Below are 27,956 nucleotides of genomic sequence, written 5' to 3'. Positions count from 1 at the left end.
CGCCTCCCTTCTACCGCACTCGTTATCCTATTTCCCGCCACCTGAGGACCCTTTGCGCCCTCCCAAACCCTCCCCGCGAATCTTTCCCCTGCTGCCTAGCATTCTTCGCTTCCTTCTTCCCATAGTTGCTATCTCCTTCCCTCTCCATCCATCAATGGCGTTGTCCAGGCCTTCCCTCTTCAACCCTCGTTCTGTTTCCCGTCTCAATCCTTTCATCTTTTGCTCGCGCCACCGTCCTTTCCGTCCTCGTGTTTTCCCCTTCACTTCCATCATCCGGAGGTCGTCCACCGGTAACATCTCGTCCGTTCGGCCCCCATTATCGTTTTATTCGTTAATTGGCTTTGTTTCTTGATGCCATTCCTTTTGTTGTGGTCCGTGTTTTCTTTTTTGCTCAGTTGCAGCGGCTAGTGCGGACTCGGACGTGTTCACCTCCCCGTTGACGTCGAAAACATTCGATTTTGCTTCTGAGGAGCGCATTTACAACTGGTGAGCCGATTGGCTTAGTGATTGATTCGATTGGAGGTTTCGTTTTATGGAGCTGACTGTAGATATTCGTGTTTTTCAGAAAGTTTTGTGCTATTCATCCGGTTTCAGTTGGTACTGTTTACCATCTTGCAGCTTAGAATTAGTGGATTGTAGATTGATTGTATATTTGTTGGAATTATCCATGAAACCGTTGGAAACTGGCGACCTCGTTTGTGGCAATCGGGCTTGTCTGTAGAGGAGTTAGGAGTAGGTTGGACGATTTGGTTTGATACTGATGAAAATTTGCTGCAATTTGCTGGGAGTAAATAAGTTTACAAGGAACAGTAAGAAGTTGGCTGATTTATCGCCTTGACTTTTGGTGTTCAGGAAGCAGCCGTGCCTGCTTTTTCTAGCTTCCCACAAAGGCATGCAACCACGAAAGCGTATACCAAGAGTTTTGGTAGAAGATATTTTGCTATAAACAAACTAGTGTCAGGAAATTGGCTTGACCATCGGTCCAATCTTGAATGGACAGAGGAAAGTTCAGAGCACGATGGATCAATCAGAGACTGAATGGTCATGCACGAACTAGTGAGAGTATATTTGCCGAATCGTCCATTGTTTCTGACATTCATGAAGTTTGCTAGCAAACTTCCAGTTTTCTTTTATCATTGACTTGCTTTGGCTTCTTTTGTTTCCCTCCGAATCTTTTGACTTGTGCATTGCTTTTTTTTAATGCATTACAGTTTGATGAGCCATCAATTGTCATCTCCTATATTCTTCTATCATCTGAACCTTGCTTATTATTGAAAATCTGAAACCATTCATATCATTGCTTGTAGGTAAGTTATAGGAACATGAATGGTGAAATATCTATTTTGAAGTTGATTATCCAACATATACCCTTGGTTTATCAGAAAGAGGAAATGAATTTTCATGTCAGATAATGCAACATGCTCTTACAAGAGCTTGTCACATATTTCCTAGAGATCTCGGTTGATCTTTAGGTATGTGTTTGTTTTCAATGCTATGTTTGTGATATTTGACTGTATTTTTTTTTATAGGTGGGAATCTCAGGGTTACTTTAAGCCACACCAGGAGAGTGCAGGAGAGCCATTTGTTATTTCAATGCCACCACCTAATGTTACTGGAGCATTGCACATGGGCCATGCAATGTTTGTAACTCTTGAGGTAGGAGGACATTATCTTTGAAATTGTTCTCTGCTTATCATTTATTGATGATTAACATATAAAAAGTTGCAGTTCCCTTTTTTTCCGTTATATTCATTTTTCAGCTCTGGCATGTTCAATTTTCCTTTGGCTGGAATTTTGAATGTGAAAAAACGTTCGGATCTATTTTATACACCTTTCACAACAATATGTAGGAAACTGTCGTAGTGTCTATCAATCGATGTTTCAATATGAAGTTTTGGCATAGTCATTAACTAGATGCAGTTAATTTGAGTTAAAAGTTGACACATGACCTTAATGATTTTATGGTGTCCTTAATCCTTATAACTGTTTGATTATTTGTGAAATCAAGTGAAGTTGGATAAATGTGTACTTATTCATTCAATAAGTTATTTCTTATGTGTTGATGTTTTGCTGCTTTAAGCCTCTAAAGAATGATTGCGTTTGCTTATTGTAGTGGAAAAGAAATAGTCATCCAACCAGTAGGAATAGCAGTGGATTTGATTAACCAAAGATAGGATCAATTGAATTGCTTTTTGAAAACCTCTAATTGATCCATCCACATTCAGGATGGCTTGTATTGGAACCTGGATTGGTTTATACTGTTATTAGGCTCAGATAGCACTTAGCAGGTTATGAGAGCCTCATCAGCAGGATGAAAAATGATTTCTGTACTTGCTTTGGAGGGATGTATTTTGATCTTCTTGGACTTATTTAGCATCTCAGTATCTTATAACTTGTATCACAATATCAACTTTTCTTTGTCTTATTGCTTTTGAACACTAGGATATTATGGTTAGGTACAATCGAATGAAGGGGAGGCCTACACTTTGGGTTCCTGGCACTGATCATGCTGGTATTGCAACTCAGGTAGCTGCTAACTTCTATTCATTAGATTCACACAGGTACACATGCAAAAGCACATGTATCCACTCATTTCGGTCTTTTGTTTTAAAATTTAACAATTAATTTAAATTTTAAAATAATATGAAAACCACACACACACACACACACACATATATATATATATATATATATATATATATATATATATGTATGTATGTATGTATATATATATATGTATGTATGTATGTATGTATGTTTGTATGTATGTATGTATATTAAGAAAACCAAATCAGCCTTATATCATTTCTGGATGGGCCAATTATACACAATATTGACAAACTGCTTCATGTGTTGCTTAATAATTTTTCATAAGGGAAACCCGCTCTCTCTCACCTAAAAAATATCAACTCTGAAACTTATTATTGCATATTAACAGATTTCCTGGGTTGTTTCTTACTGTGTGTCAGTTCGTAAATATTCTGCCAAACTTAGGAGACTTCGTTGCCTTTTGTCTTTGGTGTACGTTGGAAAAGAGGAGCGAAGAATCAATGAATACACACTGGAACCTGCTCCTTTTCCTATGTTTTTTTGTGGAAAAACGAACGTAAAAGAATGTGACTAGAAAATAATTTGAAAATGGGACAAGGGTAAAAGAGAAGAGACTTCACGGTTCACCACATTTGTATTATTAGTAGGTAATCTGGAATTATTGGTACCTTAGTGAGAGCCTTGTGTCTTATGGGTTGTTTGTGCCACATATGGGCAAAGAACAGGCAGAGCCGCAGAAGGGTACAAGTGTATGTAGATATGCACTACAAATACCTTATCCTGAGTGTGTTTCTCATTCAGTTTCTTGGTGACCTACCATAAGTTCATTCACAACTTGATACTAGTAGAACTTCTGAAACATATTTGTGCTATCCTTATATTATAGGTTTCTGGATTTGTGTAAGGCTTTGCATGTTGTGAATATGATGTTGGGCTGATGTCTTCATATTTGTGAGAATTTCAGCTGGTGGTTGAAAGAATGCTGGCATCTGAAGGTATAAAAAGGACAGATCTAAGTAGAGAAGAATTCATAAGCAGGGTTTGGGAGTGGAAGAAAAAGTATGTGTTATTCTCTTGTTGCCATTTCATCTCTCTCTCTCTCTCTCTCTCTCTCTTTTTCTCATACTCAAATTTGCTTTGCATAACATTTCACCATGCTTGCAATTGGTTCGTTTTTTCTCCTGATATGACGGTGATTTTTTTGTGGACTTAGATTGACTCACTGGTTGATGTGTTATTTTTGTCTTACCTGATATTAGTATCTGGTCCTGGTGAATATTGGATTTCAGTTGCTATGACATGCATACATAGTAGAGATGCACATTTGCTGAGATATAAATCATGCATTCTCTGGTCAAGTTCTGTCTCATTCCTGTGGTGGATAAATCAACAGAGAAAGACTTTCTGGTCTTTATAGGTTTTTTTTCCTTTTATTGATTAAGCAATCATGTCGCTCTCAATAGGATTATTAATTTGTCAGAGGTTAAAGTCGTTTGTTAACTTAATAAGTACTTTGTGTGTCAAAATTTTCACCATGAAGTTAGTATTCTGCATGTCATCAATTTAAACTTTCATTCCGTTGATTCCGAGTTATGTGAGCTAGACCTTTCTGCCTGTCATCGATCTTCTTTTTTCAAGTTCAAGGATTATGTGCCTTTTTCTGGCTGTCTTTTCAATAATAGTCCCTTTTTAGGTATGGTGGAGCTATTACAAGTCAAATAAGGAGGCTGGGTGCATCATGTGACTGGACACGAGAACACTTCACCCTGGATGATCAGCTAAGTCGTAAGACAGTTTTCTGGCCATCTTTCAATATCAAGATATTTGTAACAGAATTTCATGTTTGTAACTGGGCATAAGCACAACTGTAGTTTGTCCCACATGATTCCAAAAAAAGCTTGAGCGTATGGTGGCACATGTTGGCATATCTTGTTCCTGTATATATAGATGATGAGAACTTCAAGTAGGACTTTCAGGGTGCTGTCTAGCTTTTTGGATGCTCTGAAGCTGTTTTTGATGAATCCAACTGCATTGATGAGTCCGGATTGGCCAAAAGCCCAAAACTGTATGATTAAAAAGAATCATGATATTCCAATTTGACTGAATTTTTGAGCTGTCAAACTTTAGATCGTTGATTAAAATAATCTTATATCTAATCCATGCATCAGGTTTTTATAATTTCTTAAATCCTACAGTTTGGACCTTGTGGGTTCATCTATTTTGGTGGATTCATCAAAAACAGCTTCAGAATGCTGGAAAAGCCAGATGGCACTTTAGGCATCATGTTATATATACTATATACATAGTTATATATACATAAATATATAGAATAAATGAGATAAACCATTTTTATTTTGGGAGTGGCTTTTCAGGTGGCTCCCCTCCTAGGATCCACCATTGCTAGAATGGGGAGATGGTTCTGAAGAGGAAAAAAAAAGACAGGGAGGGGGAGAGGTTTGGGGAGGGGAGAAAAAAGTAGTGGAAAGAGCGAGAGGAAAAAGTAAAAGGTGTAAAAATCAGTACCAAATTGGGGTTGGCTGATAACACACACACACACACACACACACATATATATATATATTAATATATCTATATTGATGTATGTATGAAAAATTTTATGCTCTAGGCATATCTGATGGCTAAGGGTTTGGAAGATGTTCTTTAGAAGCATTCAGTGTTTCACATATTGTCACCTATATAGTACATGGATCTTTGCAGCTTTTGTGGACTGTCTAGCGTCTTCAGTTTGATATTTAAAAGGTTCATGATACTTGTGACATGTTTTGAGACTATCCACTTTCGGTGTTGCAGAGGCTGTGGTGGAAGCATTTATCAGGCTACATGACAAAGGCTTAATCTATCAAGGTCTTGCATAGAACTCAGTATTTGAACAAATGATCTAACTTGAATGTTTTCATTTTTATTTGGCTTTAGTATGACACACATGTCAGACAAAACTATTTTTAACCAGGGAATTCTGTGGCTCAGGTCCCTGCTGGGGTTAACTGAGCTTGAGTTTGTGCTGGGGTCACAAGTTTTGTAAAAAATTATTGTGCAAGAACATGATTGTTTTCTCTAGAAAATTGAACTTCTATTTCCAATTACAGTAGCAAATCAGGGACATGGCTTTTGATACCGACTACTCAATGTCAAAAAAGACTTTAGCAGTTTTTTCTTCATTCTGCATAGCAAGGATACTTGGGTTGTAGGTGGGTTTCCTTATAGTGAGCCTGTTTTGTACCTTAATTAGGACATGTGGAGGCTTGATTTGCTGTCAAGTCTTGGCACTTTTGTTGGTGCCGTATTTGCTTCTGTATGTGGAGAACTTGTCTATTAACTTTTTGATTGGACCTATGGATATTTTCCTAGGAACACCATTTTCTTTGTTAGTGCTCAGTATTTGTAGCATACAGCTAAGTTCCTGAATATACCCTTAATGGGTGCTACTTGCTGCTGGATAAAACTTTAATATGAAATTTTATTATATTTTTATTGTATTTTTAATATCTTGTGACATTTTGCTATGGTTTTATATGCTCAAATGTATGAATTGATATTTTCTCAAAAGTTTATAAAAGGGCTTATTAGAAGATCATAGGATAGGATTTATCAAGTTTTCATTTTTTCCTATAAATTGAAAACAAGCAGTTTGGTGATCTTAATAATAATGAAATAAGAAATGTCAGCCTTCCTCTACTATTCCAACTTCTAGAAACAACTAGAAAGCATATAAACTAATATAGGTTGTTAAAGTTAATAGTACATTTTGTTACTTTTGGCAAATGTAAAAACAATAACTTTATGAAAATATCTTAATCTCTCACTTGACTATTACTAAAAGTGTTAGGCTCATTTAATTCAAAAGTTAGTTCTTGAGTTGAAATCTGAATCTAGAATGAGACCTAAACTGAATACTGCTATAGTGCATTTAATGCTACCATGATCTATATTAAAAGTAAAATGACATTTACGTAGCCCAATTTTTATTTTCAAGGGGAAAAAGACAAATACAAATATTCTTGGCAGGCACTTTAAGTTTAAGGTGCAGTAAAATAAATTAAGAACATCGGTGATGAAGTCGTAATTTTGATTGAAAAGTTCATAAGTCAGGGTGGGGAACAGACATCCTCAGCATAACATGGCTGCATCAGTAAACATGTTATATCTTGCTATAACCCAAAGAAATCTTTATAATTTATATGACTTGTGATAGTAGACAATTTGTAGCATTATTCTTAAGTTCTTACTTTTTCCTCTATAAATTTTATTATGAAATACTGAGTCCTTGTATGAGGTGGTGACAATAACGTAAGCCAAAGTTTGCCTACCTTTATTCATTTGCATTTATTGACTCGTAGAATAACTTCTGAACGTTCTTTTGCTTTTGCTTTTCATTCAGATCTTTATTGCTAACAGATTCTGAACTCAAATAAATTTGGAGGTGTGATAATTTGTGCTTAAAGTAAAATTTAATTCACTGCGTGATCAAGAAGCTAAGGTATGATTGGCTAACTGTTTTTGCATTTTAGGTTCATATATGGTGAACTGGTCCCCTAAACTTCAAACTGCTGTATCTGATCTGGTAAGCTTTTTGTAGTAAAATTAGCCTCGTTATGTTTCCTTATAGACATTCATACATCTAATTTGGGTTGTTTGTTACATTACTTTCCCTGTGAGTGTGTAGTATTCTGATGTTTCATTAGAGGGCAGCTTTACATATTTCTATTTCAAGTATCCTGAAGATTGAACTTTGTTATTCATGGACACGTCTTTCTTGTTCTGTATAAAATTCTAACTTGGCATTCTCAGTAATATGATGGAAATGTTACTTGATTATCCAGGAAGTAGAGTATTCTGAAGAAGTGGGCACTCTTTATTATATCAAGTATCGTGTTGCTGGTGGCACAAGGTATTTTGTTGTGATAATTTGCCTTCTACTAGTATTTTGTTCTGATAGTGACTGCCTTGTGGCGCTACAATTTTCATCCTGCTTGCTTTCCCTCTCAGCATATTTGAAAAGTTCTGAAGGCATGTATGATCCTATGTGCATGCCTACCTGTTATTGTCATGTTTTTCTTACAAAATCTGTCTTAGCTAGCATTCGTGTCTCTCATTCATGTGTATAAGTGTGCTGTTCTTGTTTTTATTTTGGAGTAATTTGCTTTGGTCTTCATATGCTTGATTAATTCTCCTTATTCTATTTAGTGAACAGTTATATGTCTAGTTTTTGGACTTAAACACAATATTTCCTTCTTGTTTTTGTGTTATTTGCACCAATTCTCATGTTTATATATATATCTTTTATTTTTTTTCCTTGAAGGAGTGATTTCTTGACCATAGCTACAACACGCCCAGAGACATTATTTGCTGATACTGCTATTGCTGTACATCCTGAGGTTGGTTTTGTGTATGTTATTGTGTCTGTATTTTGACCTTTCCAGATATCAGAAATCTGTTTACAACCATGTTATGGGGATGTTTGCTTGTATTTTTGGATGTGAAAATGCAAATTTATGAACTTTGTACAGGCCAATTTCAAATTTACTGAAACAGGCATGGGCCAAATGTAAACGATTCTATGCATTATAAAATTTTTCCATGTTTACTTGAGCCTGAAAATGAAAATTCTGCACATCTGGGCTAGAGGAACAATTTACAAGTTGGATTTTGTCATAGAAAGAATTATGACCGTAGAGCATGAATTGTTTTCTCTTTCTTATTTTTGTATTTCGCTTTGAGTTTTCTTGAATATGAAAATGCATCACACATTTTAACTTGTTTTCCTTTCAACTGATGCATATTATGCCTTTCATATGCTATTTTTAGTTAAATCTATGCAGCTGTTTGAGTATTCTCTTCCTTGGCCTGCCTATAACTGGCTCAGCTTATGTATGTTGTAGGATGACCGCTATTCTATATATGTTGGAAAGCAAGCAATTGTCCCCATGACATTCGGTCGTCATGTCCCAATAATCTCTGACCGGGTAAGTTGATGTCATAAGGAGCTTTCTGGTGTTTGAACTTTGACACTTTTGCCGAATAGAGAGGTTGTGAGGGTTGCTTTTCATTTGCACAGTTGGGAACCTCAGAATTTAAGTTCTGATGCTCAAGGTTAGGTGGGTTAGACAGCACAATTTTGGCCTTCAAGATAAAAATTTGCATTAATTATCAATCATATGGCTATCTGATGAACGAGACCACAAATTATATTATATATCCTTGAAAGGAACATATGCCTATTTCTGTAAAACTGACTCTAGTCACTCTACGATGATATTTGATGAAATTAATTAGTGTCTCTGTTTTTTCTTGTGTTAACCCCATAGATGCAGCGACCTTATCCTTTTTTGTCTCACTTGACTTGAACCTTCTTCTTAGATTTTGAGTCTAAAGCTTAAAATGTTTTCTAATCTTAAGATCTTTTTCTTAGTTAATAAAAAAAGCATTACATTTAAGTTTATCCTCTCTGCATCCTAGTTATGCCTATGCTGAATTCTAGAATGCAATTGTAAATTGTGATAAATTTGCTTGTGCCCATGTGATTCCTGCAGGACTCTTCATAAGAACTCAATGCTGACGTCAATCCTGTGCATGTCATTCTATTGCAATACCATACATGTCTGGTTGCATAGATTATCCACTCTGAACGTTATGAAGTTGCTGAGGTGTATGTAACTGAGTTGAGTTTCTTTGGAGTGATTAAAACTTTAAACCTGCTTCTGGCCTGCAATTAAAAGTTAAAACCTTGGTTTTGCATTCTTTTACTTTGATTTACTGCTCTACCTGAAGTGCGGTAAAATATCTTTGAGGGCTTTAAACTTGAACCAAACTAAATTTTATGAGCTTTTAGCATTGAATTTGAGTCTAAAGTAAATAGATGCCTTTATTGCTCTAATTGCATATCATATAGTTGCATGTTACATGTGCATCTGCATCCTACTTTTGTTGGATAGTTTGCCTTTGTTTAGTATGATTACATGAAAACTAATATGTTGAAGTCCTCTGAGGCAGTATGTTGACAAAGAATTTGGAACTGGAGTGCTAAAGATAAGCCCTGGGCATGATCATAATGATTATGTTCTTGCAAGAAAACTGGGCCTCCCAATACTTAATGTCATGAACAAGGATGGAACTTTAAATGAAGTTGCCTGGCTCTACTGGTAACAGCTTTGTTTCAGATGCTTTTCAAATGCAGGAGTAGTATCTTTTGATGTTGTGGATGCCTGAGTCTCCTATTTTGTTATTTCAGTGGACTTGATCGGTTTGAAGCTCGCAAAAAGTTGTGGGCGGATCTCGAAGAGGCTGGTCTTGCTGTGAAGAAGGAATCATATACATCAAGAGTGCCAAGATCACAGCGCGGTGGGGAGGTCAGGAATTTTCTATCTATATATATTATAACATACTTGGTTTTTGGGAAAACAGTCTAGTCGAATTAAATGGAGATACTTGTATAATAGGTGATTGAGCCACTCGTCAGTAAGCAGTGGTTTGTAGTCATGGAGCCCATGGCTGAGAAAGGCCTTACTGCACTGGAAAAAGGAGATATATCTATCATTCCTGAGAGGTTTGAAAAGGTACACGTGCTGTGTGAGGTTCTCTTGTTTTCCCAAAATAAAGTTCTATTCTGTAATATACTGCTGAAGGTCCTTCACATTTATCCTGTGTCTATTCCATTCTTTGCTTGGAGAACCATCTTTCTGTTCATCTGATTGATGATAAACTTAGGCTGCCACATTTATTTGCAGATGTTTTGTGTAGTTGTCAATTGTTTGTTTCTTATCATAGCAGTTATCTCTATTCCATGCTTGAAAATACTGGTGATTGTTTTAAGACAGACAGAACCAAAAGAAAGTACCTTTTTTCTACAGTTCTGTACTGCTTCTTATTGCCGTCCTTATGGCGATTAATTTTGATATCCATAGCTTCCTTTGTATAGGCAGATTACAACAGCTCTTCAGAGATTGCTTTTCTAGTTTTTAGTTGTATTCCTCCGCTGTAACAGTTGTTGCCTTTATAAATAGCTCTCTTATGATCAGCATTCATATTTATGGTCTTGTTCTGTATTTTAGATATACAAGCATTGGCTCTCAAATATTAAGGACTGGTGTATAAGCAGACAATTGTGGTGGGGACATCGGATCCCTGTTTGGTACATTGAAGGTAAAGACTGTGAAGAAGACTATATCGTTGCAAGGAATGCAGAGAAAGCACTTGAAAAGGCACGTGATAAATATGGACCAAATGTGGAAATATACCAAGATCCAGATGTTCTTGATACCTGGTTTTCAAGGTTAGTATATATGCACTTGGTTATTATTTTTGAAAACTTTGATGCTTCTTATTGGACTGCATTTTAATTCTTGGATAAGCAGCCTGATAAGAATGATATATATTTATTAGTTATCAAATGCATCAAATCTGCTAATATGCTTGTCCATGCTGCCATATTTGTGTGAACTGCCAAAAAGTGCTCCATCACCTGGCTGGAGATAGACGATGAGTCCTAGAATCTCAGGAAGACTGAAAGTTGCTTGGAGTGCATCTCTGGGTAAAAACACAAACTGATATTCCTAGAAAGGATGTTGATCTACTGTTGGTCACATAGGTAGCAATAATAAATGCCTGGCGAGAGAAGTACTTGCCGATTTCTTGTTTCAATGGATAAGCTTCAGTTTCTCTGGTAACATGGGCTTCTGGAGCCTCACACTTTATAGTGTTAATGTGGAAGAATCTGTCTGGAAGCTGCAGTTCTGGTCTTGTAAAAAAAATGCTTATAGTTGTCGCATGCAACTTTTTCTTTACTTGCTTGCAAATATTTCTTATGAATGATAAATAAGTGGTTAGCATACAGTAACTGCTTACACATAAGTGAAAGAGGATCATTGGTTTTCCAAGGTACCTTTAACTCCTTAAGATTTAGCACCACCTTGGTTCTCCAGATTACTCTTAATATGGAATACCTATTGATGTATATTTTTCATCATTGTAGTTCACTATGGCCCTTCAGCACCCTTGGGTGGCCAAATCTGTCAGCAGATGATTTTCAGCATTTTTATCCCACTACCGTCCTTGAGACTGGGTATGCTTTTGTTTAACTGTGGATGCATAATGCAGCTGCTTATGTGTGATTTTCTTTAAGGAAGCTTGTAATTTGCTTTGTTTATTGTTTATTTCCATTCAGGCATGACATTTTGTTCTTTTGGGTGGCTCGGATGGTCATGATGGGGATTGAGCTCACAGGGAAAGTACCGTTTTCTTATATATATCTTCATGGATTGATTCGTGACTCTGAGGTAAGCGTATGACAAATTGATATTCAGTCAACACTTCATGATCTTAATTAAGCTAATCATGTTTCTGTTGCGTATAAAATGTATCTCTCCATGTTCATGTGGATGCTTTAGTTAGCCACTATTTGAGAAAAATATGCTATTTCCACACATTTAAACTTGCATCAAGCGCCTTTATATGCACTTCAATGAACTTTTAACTTTCCAGTTTCGTGGAGATTCTTCTTAAAGCATAACTATGAACCACTTTTGGAATTTATATTCTTAGAGGCATATTATTTCTTACTTGTCGGATGTACTGCCGGTTACTACTTCTCTGAAATTTTTTTTTGTGCATTCTTTTCTATAATCATATAATATGAAGGTTTTCTTGTTTTTATGTACGTCTCAGGGGCGTAAAATGTCTAAAACTTTGGGAAATGTTATAGATCCAATTGACAGTATCAAGGAGTATGGTGCAGATGCTTTAAGATTCACTCTAGCATCTGGAACATCAGGTCAGGTGAGTTATAGTTTAGGAATCTAATAGCTGGAACTACAATGCTCTAGTCTTTTCATCTAAGAATTGTTCTTCAACATTTCAGGACCTTAACATGTCATTTGAAAGGTTGACTTCAAACAAGGCGTTCACAAACAAACTGTGGAATGCTGGAAAGTTTGTCCTTCAGAATTTGCCCTCAGAAAGTGATTACTCTGCTTGGCAAGCTTTGGGGGGCTTCAAGGTTTGTCTTTAAGTTTCGTTAGATAAGAAAATGGATTTTTTCTCTGAATTTTTTGAGAACATAGATCAATGATAGCAAGGTCATTAACCTTTGCCTAGACCAGTATACCTTGAAGTCCTGATGCCTTTGGTGAATGATGTAAAGACATCCTGGCATTTGTGGACATTTTTCCACCAATGATTATCTTGATTGGGCTCAGCTAAATAAGTTCTCCCGTAGAATTGAATTCCTTTATATTAAGCAGGAAGTTGTTTATACATTTTTCTTAATGTTGCGGAAATATTTGCTATAATAGTAAATCTTCAAGGGGCAAAAACATGTTCTCCACGGTCTACACTATGATGTCTACACTCATATTGTTTTTCCATTTTTCTTGATGTTTCTGATATAGTTTTCCTGCTTTTGCAACTCAAGTACTCAAGCCTTAGTTTGTTATATGCTCTTTCAGTTTAATGTGGAGGATACCTTCAACCAACTGCCTTTACCAGAACGTTGGGTGGTAAGTCTAATGTATGACGAAACACGTCAATTTACCATCTACTCTGTTCAGACTCCTAATTACAGGAATGTTTAATATCAACAGGTTTCAAAGCTTCATGAGCTCATTGACACGGTTACGTCAAGTTATGACCGATTTTTCTTTGGAGATGTTGGGAGATCAATATATGATTTCTTTTGGAGTGATTTTGCAGACTGGTATGCTAGCAGTGCTTTTTGTGTCTTGCAAACAAGTAATTAAATAATTGTTTCCCTTCAATGATTAACTTTAAAATGTCCGCATTGTTTGAGAATATTCTATGCATAAGAGAGATTGACTACTTTTCCATCCCAAAGGCAGTGTTCCTTTGTGGTTAAACGTTAAAATCTTGTAGCTATCTTCTATTTCTGTCATGAGTCAACAGCTATGTGATCTTGCATTTTACTCAAGACCATGCAGTTCGATCATCCTAAAATGTGAGTCCATTGGTCTTAGTTCATTTTTCTGGCAGGTATATTGAAGCTAGCAAGGCTCGTGTTTACAATGTTGAGGATCCCTCGGTTGCTGCTGTATCCAGAGCGGTTCTCCTATATAACTTTGAAACTGTACTGAAGCTGTTGCATCCTTTCATGCCATACGTCACTGAGCAACTCTGGCAGGTAAAACCTGATATTATCTGCATATATGTGGTTCTTTTAAAATATTTCATCACTAATTAATTTTATTTTCAGATAATCTCTTACTTTTACTAGCTATTCATTGGTTCTGTGATGAATTCTGAATGTAAATAAGTTCTAGTGAAAAGTATACACACCCAGTGCGAAACTTGGATGACCTGATTCCAATCCTAACTGAACTGGATAGGGTTTGTACGGTCACCTATTTGGGTCCAACTGGTTTTATGGGCTGGAGTAATAAAATCACATCCAGACCATCTTTTGTGTGAATTCTGAAAAAGTCTGAAATATTTGCTGCAGTAATATAAAATTACAGTTTCCGTGGCCTGGTTTTATTATCCATGTCTGAACATGGATTTGTTTTTGTTCATGTTAGTCCAGCCAGTAGCAGTAGTTCGTTTGCAATTGGGCTGGAGATAGTAAGGTGATTTTGCCATTTTTTAATGAAAAAACCACATAAATATAATTAATTGGCCTGAATCTACTAGTTTTCAACTTTACCTGGTCTCCATCTGGACCCACCAGTTTCTGTGAAAGTCCCAGTTTTCCAATCTTCAGAGCCATATATTTTTTTCAAGGTTCCAATGGTAGGTTGTGGTCCTTACACCTTATTTCATATTGGTGACCTTGCCTTATAGAAACTAATGCGACCCCTTTTAGATCTACATTAGCTTTTGAATAATGCCATAGGATGGTCACTGAATGCATTCATTACGACTGCCACATTCTCATTGGGAAGCTGTAAAATTTCTGTATTTTTTTTTGTAGGCTTTACCTCATCGGGAAACAGCACTTATTGTATCACCTTGGCCCAACACATCACTTCCAAGGGATGTCAAATCCATCAAAAGTTTTGAGACATTGCAATCTTTGGTGGGTTCTTAGCAGTCTTTGTTTTTCATTGCCTTTTCCTTAAAAAGTATATCGTTGCTGTGTTAATTGTGTGTCTGTACCCTACCTTTTGTTGGTTATGATGTTCGATAGACAAAGGCAATTAGGAATGTTCGAGCTGAGTATTCGGTTGAACCTGCAAAGCGGATCTCTGCAACTGTACTTGCTAGTCCTGAGGTCCTCCATAACATCTCTGTAAGCATCTTACCTAGGTTATCTTTTAGTGCCACTATCTTTCATACTCGGAAACTGTCTGCATTCTCAAAAAGTTGATTGCCTGTTTCCATTTTTCTCTCTGCAAAACTTGTGCTTTGAAGATCTTTCTGTATGTATTGTGCGAAAGAAAGAGATTTCATGCCAATATCTTTGGTTTCAGACGGAGAAGGAGGTCTTGGCACTTCTATGCAGGCTTGACATACAAAATGTCCAATTTACGAATGCCTTTCCTGGTACGTACATCCAGTTTAATCCAGTGCAAAGTCCTGAATCCTGACCTTGAAAATGACTCCACTAACTTGATTTGATTGTCACGCTAACCTGGAACTGAAGGAGATTTGCAAGTTCTAGTCCATTTTTTCATTGCCTAATTGACCTTTATATCCGTAGGTTATATAACAAATGGCTGAACTAGGTATTTGCTTCATTATGGGATGGGGTTCTTATTGTTCCATGGGTAGTGAAGAACCATCAATTCTTTTCACTTATGTTGGAACGAGTTTTAGCTTTAAATAAATTAAAGAACCATTGAAAATTAAGAATCTAATTATTGTGCTTCTACATTGGGCATGGTATCTTTGTCGTGGTTTAACTTTATTTGTTTGTTCAATTGGTCGCTCAGAATATGCAAATCAGTCAGTTCATATCGTTGCTGGAGAAGGCTTGGAAGCTTATCTTCCTCTTGCGGATATGGTTGATATTGCCACTGAAGTTCAACGTCTTTCAAAGCGCCTATCGAAGATGCAGTCCGAATACGATGCACTTGTTGCTCGCCTCAGTTCTCCTCAGGTACTTTGTCTGTTTTATGCTTGTGAAATGATATGTTAAACTTTGTGGCTTTTCCAAATCTGAACCAAGGATTTTGTTGTGGCCCATTTGCTAGGAATTGACATTTCAGCCTTTTCTTAGATTTTTTTTAATCAAATGTTTAGGAATTCCTATTTTTTTGATTTCCATACCCTGTAAAAACTTGCTTGTGTTGCAAGTGGACGATAAAGAGGTAGAATGCATTTCATACATCTATTTTTGGCATGGAGTATCTTCCAAAAATTTCGGAATGGGATATTGTCCAAAATGATTCCATGAGTACATACTATGTCCCATTCTGTGTAACTGTACACGTGCTGTAACTGCCTGTGATCTTTCAACCAAGATTCCTGGTTACTGATTGTTTCGAGAAAATCTTACACATGCTAAGCTTATGAACTCATGGTTGGATAGCTCAAATTTTACCTGCATGAGATGCTTGAGTACACCTTTATCAATGGAAATGCACAGTTACATGGAAACTTCCAAAACGAGCTTTTGTTATTTTGACAAAAGTCGTGGTTTTCATAAAATTTTCATCATTGATATCTATTCCATCTGACATGCATGTCTTTTGCAGTTTGTGGAGAAAGCCCCGGAGGATGTTGTTCGCGGGGTGAGGGAAAAAGCGGTTGAAGCAGAAGAGAAAATTACACTCACGAAGAACCGGTTGAGGTTTCTCCAGTCTACAGTTTTGGTTTCAGAATAAAATTTTGAAATTGAAATCCATTCTTTTCTGATGTACTTTATTTACCAAATTTTCAAAATGGGAAAAGAAAAGGTCTTGTTGTCAAGTTAGCAAAGTCGAAAGTTGCACTTCGAATCAACCATGTTTTGTCTCAACTTGAACAGTCGAGGAATCAGTGAAGATGCAAAGCAGTGCAGCTCCGCGTCAACTATAACCATTAAAAATTGGATACCACGAGTTTTATTTGGACTAGGAAGTTGGTGTCGACGTCTGCATGTTTGCTCGTGCATGTAAGTTCATGCATGTTGTCTCTGTCACTCTTGGTTTTGGGGTTTTGGAAGACAGGGTACTGGCTGCAACGCCTCTGATTACCCCAGCTATTTGAATTGGTGCCAAGTTTTTTCCCATTCTTTCTCTCTTTTATATATATATATATATATATATTATTAGGTAGGTGTTAAACTCTTGAAGAATCATTTTACTACTTGATCTTAACAATACTAGAAAAAATGGTACTTTAATTACCTATTATTAAATAATAGTTTTTTTTTTTTTTTGCAATGTAACTTTATAGATGTGATCTTGAGAGGAATTTGAAGAGAAACATATATTTAGTTAGTCATTTTTGTTGCTTTAATAATGTTTTTTTACTAATTCAAAAATGATGTCTCATATAGTATCAAAATTTTGATAGTATAAAAATCAATTTTTTTGTAAAAATAATTTGAACTAAAACATGATTTATATTAAGTTAGTCTTTATAAACATATTAAGAGTCTTTATAAACATATTAAGATGTTCACATTTTATTTAAAATAAAATTTTTTATTACAAATGTATAAGGTTTCGTTTTTGTCTCTTGAGTTATGTATTTGCCCTACACACACACACAAGAATGAGAGAGAGAAAGAGAGAGAGAGAGAGAAATTGGTGAATACCAACCACGTAGGAAAAGTGAGAAACAAAAACCAGGCCTCTTAAAATTAATTTTATAGTGTTTTTTTTTTCTGCTATCTAACAGTATAGATATGATCTTGAAGTGATTTGATGCATATACTAAATTAGTTATTATTTGACTTTAATAATGTATTTCTAATAAAACAAAAAATAAATAGCTCTGGTAACATGAAGTTTTGATTGTAGGAACATCTTTTTTTTAAACACAAAATAACTTGAATTAAGGCATAATTTGTACTAAATCAGTGTTTATGTTCACATTAGAATGTTTATATTTTGTTGAAAATATTTTCTAGCACAAATTTAAAGGGCGTGGTTTTTATCCCTTGTCTAAGTAGTCGATATTATGGAATTGCAAATTTTTTGTTGAGGGATACTAAGTCATATTAACTCAGTTTTAAACTCTTAAAAAGATTTTAAATTCTTCAAACAGATACAGAACATTGGGGGGCCCGTTATGTATGGGGAACCACATGCTGTATTGAGGGACACCACATGTGGCTTTGATATACATTGTTTGCTATTTTGGATTGGTGAGACTCATGGCTACTACCATTTATTCTTTAAAGAGTAGTACTAATATGACTTACTTTTATAAATGAAAATTGGAAAATAAAGTATTCGACATAATAGATGAACTAGGTGAGCATTATATTCGAGTTCATTCATAAAGTTGAGCCTAAAAAATTTGGTTAGAAGGTCGTGAACGGTTAAGTGTCAAATTAATGGTCTGGCTTAGTGGAATTATGCCCACTTTATGTTTTTTTGTTGTGCTTACTCTTTTGTTTAACTAAAAGAATGGTTGTGAGATCGTTATAGACTTCACATTTTGTCTAAAAAGGGATAGAGTTTTGTACGCCATTATGTATGTAACAAGTGTATGTTGGGTATGTTGGATGTAGACCATATTATTAATATGTGTATTTACTTTTATAACCAAACATTGCTGAAGCATGTGTTTGATATAACAAATATGTATGAAATAACAAACAAGTATGAGGTAATATTTATGAGATAATAAAAGATTTATAAGATAATGAGATAATAGATGGATGGATGTATGAAATAACATGAAAAATAAATATGAGATAATGTTTATGAGATAATGAGATAACGGACATGGTAAACATAAGTATGAGATAATGTCTATGAAATAATAAAATATTTATAAAATAATGAGATAATAGATAGATGTATGAGATAATGCTAAACATAAATATAAGAGAATGTTTTATGAAATAATAAAATATTTATGAGATAATAGATAGATGTAGGATATAATGCTAAACATAAATATAAGAGAATGTTTTATGAATTAATAAAATATTTATTGAATAAGGCGATAACATTATGAGCTAGACAAAAAGACAAAAATATTTGCTTACTGTTCAAAGGGGTAGATTGATCAAAGCATTTTTACTTTATGGAATCTTTAAATCTTCTTTTTGTCTTTTTTTATATTAACTATGATCAGTTTTGTCATTATTAAAATAACACATGAAATTTTATATACGAGAATAAAGTATAAAACCAGCTGCTATCTAAAAAAGAGTAGGCACGGCAAACACAATTTACTCTCTTAAGCATGGAAAACGTTCAAGCTATCAAACGTTTAATACAGTTCTTAGTGGGACATTGTCACTTAGATTGGAGTTCAATGTACTACTCTCTAATCTCTAAGTTTGTGAACATACCTTTAAGGATCACATGTTTTACGAGGATTTAGAAATTAAATGGAGTTTTTTTTTTAGCTTAATAAATTTGTGCAGTTTAAAATCGTGATTTTATTCCAAAGTTTCAACGTTGAGATTATAAGAACTAATGCTGCTCATACCATTCTTTTGGAAAACTTTTATTGTTCATTTAGGGAAATTGCCATTGGTGTAAAAACCACCAAGGCTATAACTTTATATCCTTTAACCCAATAAAATAATACATTGGAATGTGATGATAACACGAGATTCAAACCTTGGACCCATCGCTCGGTTGCACCATTTCCCTTTGGAGCAACTTTTCAAGAAAAAATTGCTAAAACTCAATGAACTGGAATCATGACATTTAAAAGTGAAGTAAACCATACCGGCTCCCTGGACCTTGGCCCCTTAAGCTCACCTCGAGCTTGTTTTTCCAACTAAAGGAACGTAAATCAATAAATCCGTTTTTTTTCATTAAATCTGGTTTTTTTCATTATTGTGGTTGTGTAGTAACTCGAATGCGTGCGAAACTAAGTCACTTGACTCTTTTATTTTACTGTCGCACCGGAGTTCGCATCGAGTTGGGTGCGCACCAGACATGGGTGCGGCTTCGACTCACCCGAGCCCAATTAAAATGTCATATTACTAAGTTACTTATATATTAGTTGTTTTGATATTTTCTTATGCAATACAATTATTCAAGTACGTTATATATATTAATAATTAAATTGTAATAATATGTTTATTTTGTTATATATATAATAAATTAAAAATAATAATAATAATAAAATATCTTCACCTCCCTACGGTGACATATGTGCGAAACGCATTAAAAAAACATACAACGCGCCAGGTAGGGGTCGAACCTACGACTTTCTGCTTAGGAAACAGACGCTCTATCCACTGAGCTACAGGCGCTTTTGATGCCGATTGGGGCCATTAAAATATCATGAAAGATGGAAATCTTTCTGCGTCCTCCTCTTCCCGCCCTTTTTCATGACATCCAACAAAATTTCAATCCTCTGCTGAGTAAGGAAGACCTTGAGAACCAAACCACAAAGTCTGAGAGGCGGAGAGAAAGAGAGATGGACGATCCGGCCATGGAATTCTGCAAATTTCTCCGATCTTATTGCGATCGATTGGAGAGGAACTGCACTTCCCTCCGAGAATCCGTTGATCGGAAGTCCATCCCCCTCGGTACCGCCCACCGCTGCTCTCTCACACACACACAATTTCTCTCTCTCTGATTATTCGTCTTGTCCTTGTTTCCAGAGTTTTCGACAAGTTTTCTGGATCGCCTTGACCGTCAGGTGTCGAGCCTTAGTGGCGATCTGGAGTCACTTGGTTCCATGGTCGTCGACACCGTCTCGTTCGAGGAGCTTCTGGGTCACTGCAACGAAATCTACAAGGACAACGCTAACCGGATGGCGCAACTTGAAGACAAGATGAAAGAGCTTGGCATCGATTTAGGTTCGTTCTCCTCGTGGTTCAGTTGTTTGAATGGAATTGACTGCTTGGAGAGTTGCTTTCTTTTCATTCACTTTAGCCTCCTCCTTTTGATGAAAGTACCTTCTGATTGAAGGTAGTGTAGGATTAGATGATGAGAATGTCGGCGAAGATCCGGACGGGGGATCTCCAATTTCTGGTGCATACATAGATTTGGACTCGTTATCCGACTCAGAACCCGAGAGAAAGATAATCCCAGATGATCCAATGTATCTGTCTTTGCTTCTTTTGGCTTTCTTCATGCATTTGTGCACTTTCTCTCTGCGTCTTTTCCCTTTTGTTCACAAGTCCTTTCTTGATTTCTTAAGATTATTTCGGTGTGTTGCGTAATCTTACCGGTTTCATTCTCGCAGAAGTTCCAGTAAGCAAACAGCTTGCTGTACATTGAGAATTTTCTTATTTCATGTGTTGCAAAATGTAGGACATCTACAGCGGTAATGGCTATTAGAAGCCATGGTTCGATTTTCCCCACTTCCTGCGCATGCCGAATCCGGGTGTAGAACCTGGGTTCGCGGAGGACCTTTAGGGTTTTATACCACTGTTGCTATGATGGTTGAGGATTGAATTTTCTGTCAACTATTTGAAAGGACAGAAGACCTTTGGTGAGCTATATGCAAAATACAGAACGCATAAAATGATGTAAATTCAAAAATAAAATTTCATTTGCCCGCCAGTTTGCTTTTCTATGTTCGTTCTTTTCACACAAAAGGTTGGCGCTATCAGTCACGGAAAATTTTTTTAGATGTTCTTGGTTGCTCATCCTTCTATAACCATTTCCTACTCGAAAATAGTTTTCCAATCAATGTCTTTGTGAAGGCAAGAATCTTATATGAGCAATGAATGCTTTGTCCCATCTATCCTGCTTGTTCTCAGTACAACTGCTTCGTGTTCTTCCTATATTGAAATAATTGAAGCCTGAGGTTCATTTGATAGCGAAGCTCTTCAGGAGTTTCGACTTTAGAGTCATTATAAAGACGTCTATTTATTATCTACATGCATGTCAAGACTCGTGCTTATCAGAGACAACACATTATTGCGTTTTGGTCCAACTGTAGTATACATTTTGTTCAGCTCTTGCCATTGTTCCTTAAGCTTTTAAGCTTTCTTTTCATATGCATAACTCTTGACTGCAAAAGCCATGAAAATATGTGCTAACTACTAACTTTTTCCGTGACAACAGAATATTGAATTATTTCAGTTACTTAACGATCGCAGTCAGTGCTTTTGTACTACATTTGTCAAGTATGCTAATGAATCCCTCATATGGGAGTCCGTGGACAATGTGCTCTCACTTCTCACTCATTCACTGTCATACATATGGTGTCATTTAACTGGACATAATGCAACTAAGGCTCTGCTTGGAAACAGGGTTTTATAGCCAATTGAAAGTGCATTCTAGTTTCCACAGTACCTAATGATGTCGGGAACTACCACTGTTGTCAAAACATTGGATTACAGAAGAGCTGATGATGGAACTTCATCCTCGAGGCCATATTTGCATTATCTTGAATAGGAAGGCCTATCTTGAATAGAAGGCCATATCCAACTGGGGATGCACATGAGCTGAATTCAACCTGAGTTTGGGCTGCTTGATTTTGGCTCAAGTCTTAGATTCTCTTTCCAAACTGAACCAAGTAGTGCATAAAAGATCTTGAAGATGAAACCCACTATCTGATGTCATAAAACACGTATTTTGATCTGCCGAGCGAACCCAAAGTTTGATTGGTAACATAAACATTGTATATTTAATTGCTTCATAGTAAAAAAAAAAAGACACACAATAAAGGAAAAGAGAAAAATGGAAAAAAGGAAAAATGCTCTTTATGAAAAACATGAAGTGCAAATGCTACTATAACATGCATATTTTTTTTACAAATGATTAAACTTGAAAACTGACCACCTAAATTACTCCTTGGTGTAACTGAAAATTTGAAACTTGACCACTTAAATGGGTATCAAACAAACGAATTTTCTTGTGTATGCTTTACTTCTAGGGGTCTTCAAACAATTTGGTGGTTGTAAAACTTGGAAATTTTTTGTTTTGGAGGATACATATAAACTCTTACATAAAAATCTATGAAAACTCTAATTTTCTTGCTTGAAACTAGCTATGTTTTGTTTACTTTATAAGAATCTGGCTTCATAACAAAATTAAAATTGAGATTCAAGAAAGTATAAGACTATAAATGTTTGTAATTTGAAGGTGTAACATAAGGTACATTTCTATCTTTCTGTAGAATAAGATATGAGCATGCATCACAAGTCATACCCTGCAAACTATAACTATACCTAGTTTCGGGGTTTAATGTGTCAGTTTTATTAAAAATTACATTACATATTGTACAAGATGCTATGTTACAACATTGCCTTATTACATCAAAAACACTTTTTGCATTAAAAAGTTGAAGCACATTAGACTTGCAGTTTTAATGAGCTTAGAAAAAGCTTCCAGAATTTATAAACCTATTATCAGCTTGACTCATTTAACAGAATCAATCAATGCTTTGGCTTGAACTTGATTTTTTTGTTCTTCAAGACTTCAAGTTACTCATTCTATCTGCAACCTTATAAGTCGCACTGAGAATTGAACCAAGTAGCTTGTTGGTTGAACTTGAACTTGAACCATTGAATTGGTTTACTGCACTTGTCCAACATTAATGTTTTTGACACATTGTTATAGGAATCACCTTCAATTGGTTGATTGGAACTGAGTTCATCAGTTCAATGGCAATGGCTTTGTGAGTGCTGTCATGCACTGTTCATGTTTAGTTTTTTTCAAAATATTTTTAAATACATGAATCCATATTTCCATTTGAATGTAAGGCTTACAAAGGGAGGCTAAAGTGGTCTTTTCTTCAAAGGCAAAGATGCTTTAAAAATCATATTGTTAAACAACAGAGAAAAATGTCTTCTTCCAAAAAGAAAAAGAGCTTCCCTCTTGCATATTCAAATGTCAAACACAAGGATCCTGCCATGGATATTTATTATTTATTTTTCACTCTTTGAACACTCATAAGTCATAATGCTTGTTTAAGTGGTAGAATTCTCGTCAGTAATTCATTTAGATTGACAATTCTTTTAATAGTTTGTTTGTGTATGGTTAGATTTTATCATTCATGTTTCTTTTCACAGAATAGATTGTTGATGTGTTTCAATTGGTTTTTGTTTGTTGCACTGAAGTTTCTCTTCATGGTCGTAGTTCCTTTTTTATTTTAATTACTTATGCAGTTATATTTGATGATATTAGACTGTTGATTTCTTTGACATTTAACAGACTGGATGACTCTCTATCATTTCGAGAGTTGGGATTCTCCGATGCTTTTCTTGCCACTTTGGCCTCTGAAGGTCTGTCCATTTTCTATTTTTTCTTTTCTATGGTTATAAGATGAGATTTTAGCTCAAGGAATACTGGAATGTGAGTCACAAGTCCCTCCAATCCGGTAGTTGGATACTCGTGTAATGAAAGTTTTTGGCATTGCTCGTCTTTTTGCCTCATTTATTGCAATGGGAATTCAAACTTATCAAACTTTTTAATTCTTTTTGTTTTCTGCTTCTGTCTAAGATCTCGATGTTTTTTTGTTTTTATTAGAAGTGTTCTGCAGTATGTTTTGGGTGGCTTAGAATGTTATTTTTTTTCAGTCCTCTTTTCTCAATATCAAGCTAAGAATTTGTAGATTTCAATTTTTATTAACTGAATAAGGCTCTTATTACAGATGACAGACTAGAAAGCCCCAGTTACTCTTCTTCGGAACCATCAAAGTAAGAGAATATGTGTATAAGAGATTCTTTCTGAATTTGCTTGTTTTATAAGGTTCCTTCTGCTTTAAATTTTTCTCTCCATTTGTTAACTTGCCAGGTATGAGAAAGATAATCACATTAATGTTGGTAATGGTTCGGACAAACATTCTTCGGATATTTCAGGTTAAATGCAGAATTGTTCTCCTAATAGTCCATCCTCTGAGATGTCTTTCTGCATTGTCTGAAAATTTTCTCCTGATGCTTCTTCTTTGACTCCGCATTGGCTTCAGATCACTTGCTGGATAATGGTGATACACTCAGTCAATCTGCTGGACATAGAATAGAAGTCGCAAAGAGCGACTATGATCAGCTTCCTTTCTATTTGAGAATTTTAGCTTCATGGGAGGTCTGACCTGCTATAAAATGAGATGCTTCTTATACTGCTTGATTAGTATTCTTTGGTTTATTGGAAAATTATTCAATGTTACAACTGCCTTTGTTTCTTATGCGGTGAGATAAGACTTGACCACTTGATATAGGAGCTGCATGAAGCTGTCTTGAAGATGAACGAGAGGCTGTGTGGACACGGCATTTATTCATTCGATCAAAGTAGGCTCGAGTCATTGGGGCTAGGTATGTAAATCTTATTGTTTTTAACTGGCCATCTATTACCGGTTGACAGTGTCCTCTGTTTAAAATTTAAATTGAAAAAGGCAAGGCTTAAATTGCTGACATTTAAGAATTGCCTTCTTGATTCTTGATATTCGCTTCGATCTTTGGTTTCTTGCACTCAGGACTCAAAGCCAGGTCTTGCCTCCTAGTACTACTTCAGATGAAACGTTTGGTGCTCGAGAGTAGCGTAGATGGTGCTGTTGTTTATCGAGTGGCTGATTTGTGATATATATACATATTATATATATCTCTCTCCCCACTTATCCTGTTATCCATGCACTTGATCTATTCTTTTTTGCTAGGTGTGCAGGTAAATAATTCATCCTATTGACAGTTTTTATTTTCATGAGTTGTCTCTTAGTAGACCCGTCCCGTGTTTCTTGCAGTTTGCTCGTTGGCCTGCGTTATTCCAGGACCCGGTAAAGTGAATAAAACTAAGTTTCTAGAGTGCTTGTCTTTGCTACTAGTGCTTCCAATGGAGTACTGAATGGGTTTATGTGTGTCTTTTTATGTATGTCACAAGAGAGCTGGTCATCCGCTGGGGTTTTGCTAGCTAAGTTATGCGTGCATCAAGCATTGTGAAAACGTGATGACTTCTTTTCTCTTAAGAAATCTGTAGCCTAGGAAAATGAGTGTAGTCAAATCGGTTTAAACAGGAATTCATTCACTTGGCGTTAAGTGTGTTTCTGGAGAATTGAGACCTCTAGGCTGAAGGAGGTTAAAGATTCAACAACCCGGTTTCCCTCTTAATTATTCTTTAAAGAGCCTATCTAGCTCGAGCTTGCTTACTAAAGTATTCAGAAAAGCACCAAATTATTACATCGGACGTTATAATTGTGACAATGGAGCATATGCTCATTCAGATGTGACGCATCATTTTTGCTTTATGCATGCTGAGCCCGCATTTGAAGCCTTGGCTCAAATTAAGAACTCTGAGCTCAATATCTGTGCTGCTTCTTGAATCAAGCAATAAAAACTAGTGGGCCCGTCTGGTTCCCGGAAACAGGAACATCTTGCTCTGCTGTTCTTGGAAATATGTACGTGCATCTGTGCTTCGTGGGACATCCAATATTGTCTTTTATAAAATCGTACAATCAGGGATAGACCGAGCTGCGTCCCTCGTTTGATTCACTTGGCTGCAAAAGTGACTGCTGTCGAGAATGCATAGGCTTTGGTCATGTCTTCCTGTTGAAGGCTATGTTGGAATTGGATCTGGGCCATCAAAGAAGGTTCATAACATTGTTAAGAAAAAATACTGCATCAATAAAGGAAAATCTGTTAATAAAAATAGTAATTTGAGCGTTATAAATTTGTCAGATTATGTGTAAACCAAAAATTGTAATAGTTGGAGCATAGTAATCTTCCAAATTTAATATGTAAAGTTAAACTAAATGAGCATAATTGTCACTACTTATTAATATTTCCGTAAAATAATGTAAAACAAAAGTAGTTAATCATGCACCCAAATAATTATTCGTAATTTGTTTGCAGATGTACGTAGCTTGTTTATGCATATTGACGGCCTTTTTACATGTACAAGCTCATTTTGAAATAGCTAGTCTGCTCATGGTATATTCATACCTGTTTACAAGTACATCCCTCGAAGCATGTAAACAAATATATATGAATTTGGACGTGCAACCATAAACATACAATTTTTATCGAGACCCACGAGCCATGGCCATGTCCATATATGGTCTTGTTGACACAACACAAACTCAGAGAACCAATTTTGCTCAGCAAAATCAATCTTCGTTGAACCTGTTTCTACATCACAACAAATATAGAGTATTTTTTTCTCACATTAATTATCAAAAGAAAGCAATTCATCATACAACTAGGATCACCAAAGTATACATAAAAACAAGCGAACAATTTTATGAAGGTTAATCATTCATTTGAGCCAACAAAATAAGAAAGTTCACAAACAAAGTGATAATTGTTATCAACGAATCAAACAAGTTTCCTTCCTTATCACATACTTTGTCTTATGGAACAAGGTTTTTTTCAAGTACATATTAAGGAAGTCATTGCAAAGACGAGACTCATGGCGACGTACATACGAGACCTTTTTGAAGCTTCTCTCTTGTGACCCATGTGAATCAACCTTCTATTACATGCTCGTCCTCGTGGCCATGTACTCCTGTAACCAGTGATTCTTCTTCTTCACATTGTCGAATGATCTATACATGCTACCACCATACTTACAGACTTGAAGTTGACGCTGTTCCCACGAATCATAGATAGATGCCTTTATATTCAAGAACGACATGATATTTTCGATGATGAATCGTCTTTGGTTCCCTTCACAATAGTTGAAAATAAAACATCCACGAAATTTCCGACTCTACCATTGATCTCATCTCTATTTCCATTGCATGTATATAAAAGCGTAGGTTTCTTTTCATTTGTTATATTTTTTAATATATTCAGCCCACACAATACCGTTTTCTACTGTTACCAACTTCTTTGGGGGTCCCATCCAAAGCCACTCGCATATATCTTTTCATTCATAATAGATTAATTTGGTTTTCCATATTTGTTTGTGTTTGTTCCTAATTTTTCTTACAAGCATGCCTCCATAAGTTTCGATCACCTCCTTCCCCACCTCTTTCACGGCAAGAATCCTTCAACCTCCCCTGTGTTTTCATCACCAGAATGAAAGCTTGCCCTGCATACAATCGAACAAGTAGTACGTTTGGTCTTTATAGCATGTCAGTTTATCTTGTGCCCCAGAAACTTGCCTATACTCCATTACTACATGGAAACGCATTCAAGAAGTTCACATTATATGACACATATTCAAATAACTCTCCCATAGTATATATATGCACGAACATACCAATATAGGCATATAAATATATCACAACATTCCCAGTATTATGATACAGTATATATTTGATATATAATCAGTATATCAGTCTCCATGCATTTTAAGTACCCAACATCACTATGGATCTGTAATAACAAATAAATCCGCTGCCAGAAAAAGGGAACCACATTTGCCAACAACATATATAGAGATAGAAAGAGACAGGGAGAGGTGAGAGAGTAATCTTACCTTCGATCC

The 27,956-nt window shown here is 35.8% G+C and overlaps 2 protein-coding genes and 1 non-coding gene across 8 annotated transcripts; 2 read left to right on the top strand and 1 right to left on the bottom strand.

Annotated features, from left to right (window-relative positions):
* The first annotated feature begins 4 nt into the window (after positions 1–4).
* On the top strand, positions 5–16,726 carry LOC116245703 (valine--tRNA ligase, chloroplastic/mitochondrial 2). Of its 3 annotated transcripts, XM_031617213.2 has the most exons (27): positions 5–290; positions 396–486; positions 1,530–1,656; positions 2,443–2,526; positions 3,515–3,609; positions 4,244–4,335; positions 5,362–5,415; positions 7,080–7,132; positions 7,392–7,459; positions 7,871–7,946; positions 8,451–8,534; positions 9,562–9,710; positions 9,800–9,917; positions 10,008–10,124; positions 10,620–10,840; positions 11,540–11,629; positions 11,732–11,843; positions 12,232–12,342; positions 12,425–12,562; positions 13,011–13,061; positions 13,146–13,258; positions 13,552–13,699; positions 14,486–14,590; positions 14,702–14,803; positions 14,985–15,057; positions 15,447–15,613; positions 16,212–16,726. In XM_031617213.2, exons 1-27 carry the CDS (start codon positions 155–157, stop codon positions 16,338–16,340), a joined length of 2,904 nt encoding a protein of 967 aa, XP_031473073.1. In that variant the 5' UTR covers positions 5–154; the 3' UTR covers positions 16,341–16,726. The 3 variants fall into 3 exon arrangements, with proteins under 3 accessions (XP_031473073.1, XP_031473074.1, XP_031473075.1); XM_031617214.2 differs by lacking the exon at positions 5,362–5,415; XM_031617215.2 differs by lacking the exons at positions 5–290; positions 396–486 and having other exon boundaries at positions 2,457–2,526.
* Positions 16,727–19,815: 3,089 nt separating this feature from the next.
* TRNAR-CCU (transfer RNA arginine (anticodon CCU)) lies at positions 19,816–19,888 on the bottom strand. Its single transcript has one exon. It is a non-coding gene; the product is annotated as a tRNA-Arg (tRNA).
* Positions 19,889–19,925: 37 nt separating this feature from the next.
* LOC116245735 (uncharacterized) lies at positions 19,926–25,864 on the top strand. Of its 4 annotated transcripts, XM_050080575.1 has the most exons (11): positions 19,926–20,167; positions 20,243–20,440; positions 20,553–20,685; positions 23,751–23,821; positions 24,190–24,235; positions 24,333–24,397; positions 24,505–24,620; positions 24,754–24,847; positions 25,009–25,196; positions 25,273–25,305; positions 25,410–25,760. In XM_050080575.1, the coding sequence occupies exons 1-9, from the start codon at positions 19,927–19,929 to the stop codon at positions 25,110–25,112; spliced, it is 1,068 nt and encodes a 355-aa protein (XP_049936532.1). In that variant the 5' UTR covers position 19,926; the 3' UTR covers positions 25,113–25,196; positions 25,273–25,305; positions 25,410–25,760. The 4 variants fall into 4 exon arrangements, with proteins under 4 accessions (XP_049936532.1, XP_031473110.2, XP_031473108.2 ...); XM_031617250.2 differs by having other exon boundaries at positions 20,562–20,685; positions 25,273–25,864; XM_031617248.2 differs by having other exon boundaries at positions 25,009–25,188; positions 25,273–25,766.
* Positions 25,865–27,956: the final 2,092 nt, after the last annotated feature.

The sequence above is a fragment of the Nymphaea colorata genome, chromosome 1, assembly GCF_008831285.2.
Source record: "Nymphaea colorata isolate Beijing-Zhang1983 chromosome 1, ASM883128v2, whole genome shotgun sequence".
In the NCBI taxonomy this organism is placed as follows: domain Eukaryota; kingdom Viridiplantae; phylum Streptophyta; class Magnoliopsida; order Nymphaeales; family Nymphaeaceae; genus Nymphaea; species Nymphaea colorata.
The sequence above is the reverse complement of the archived record's forward strand: the minus strand, read 5'-3'. Positions and strand labels throughout refer to the sequence as shown.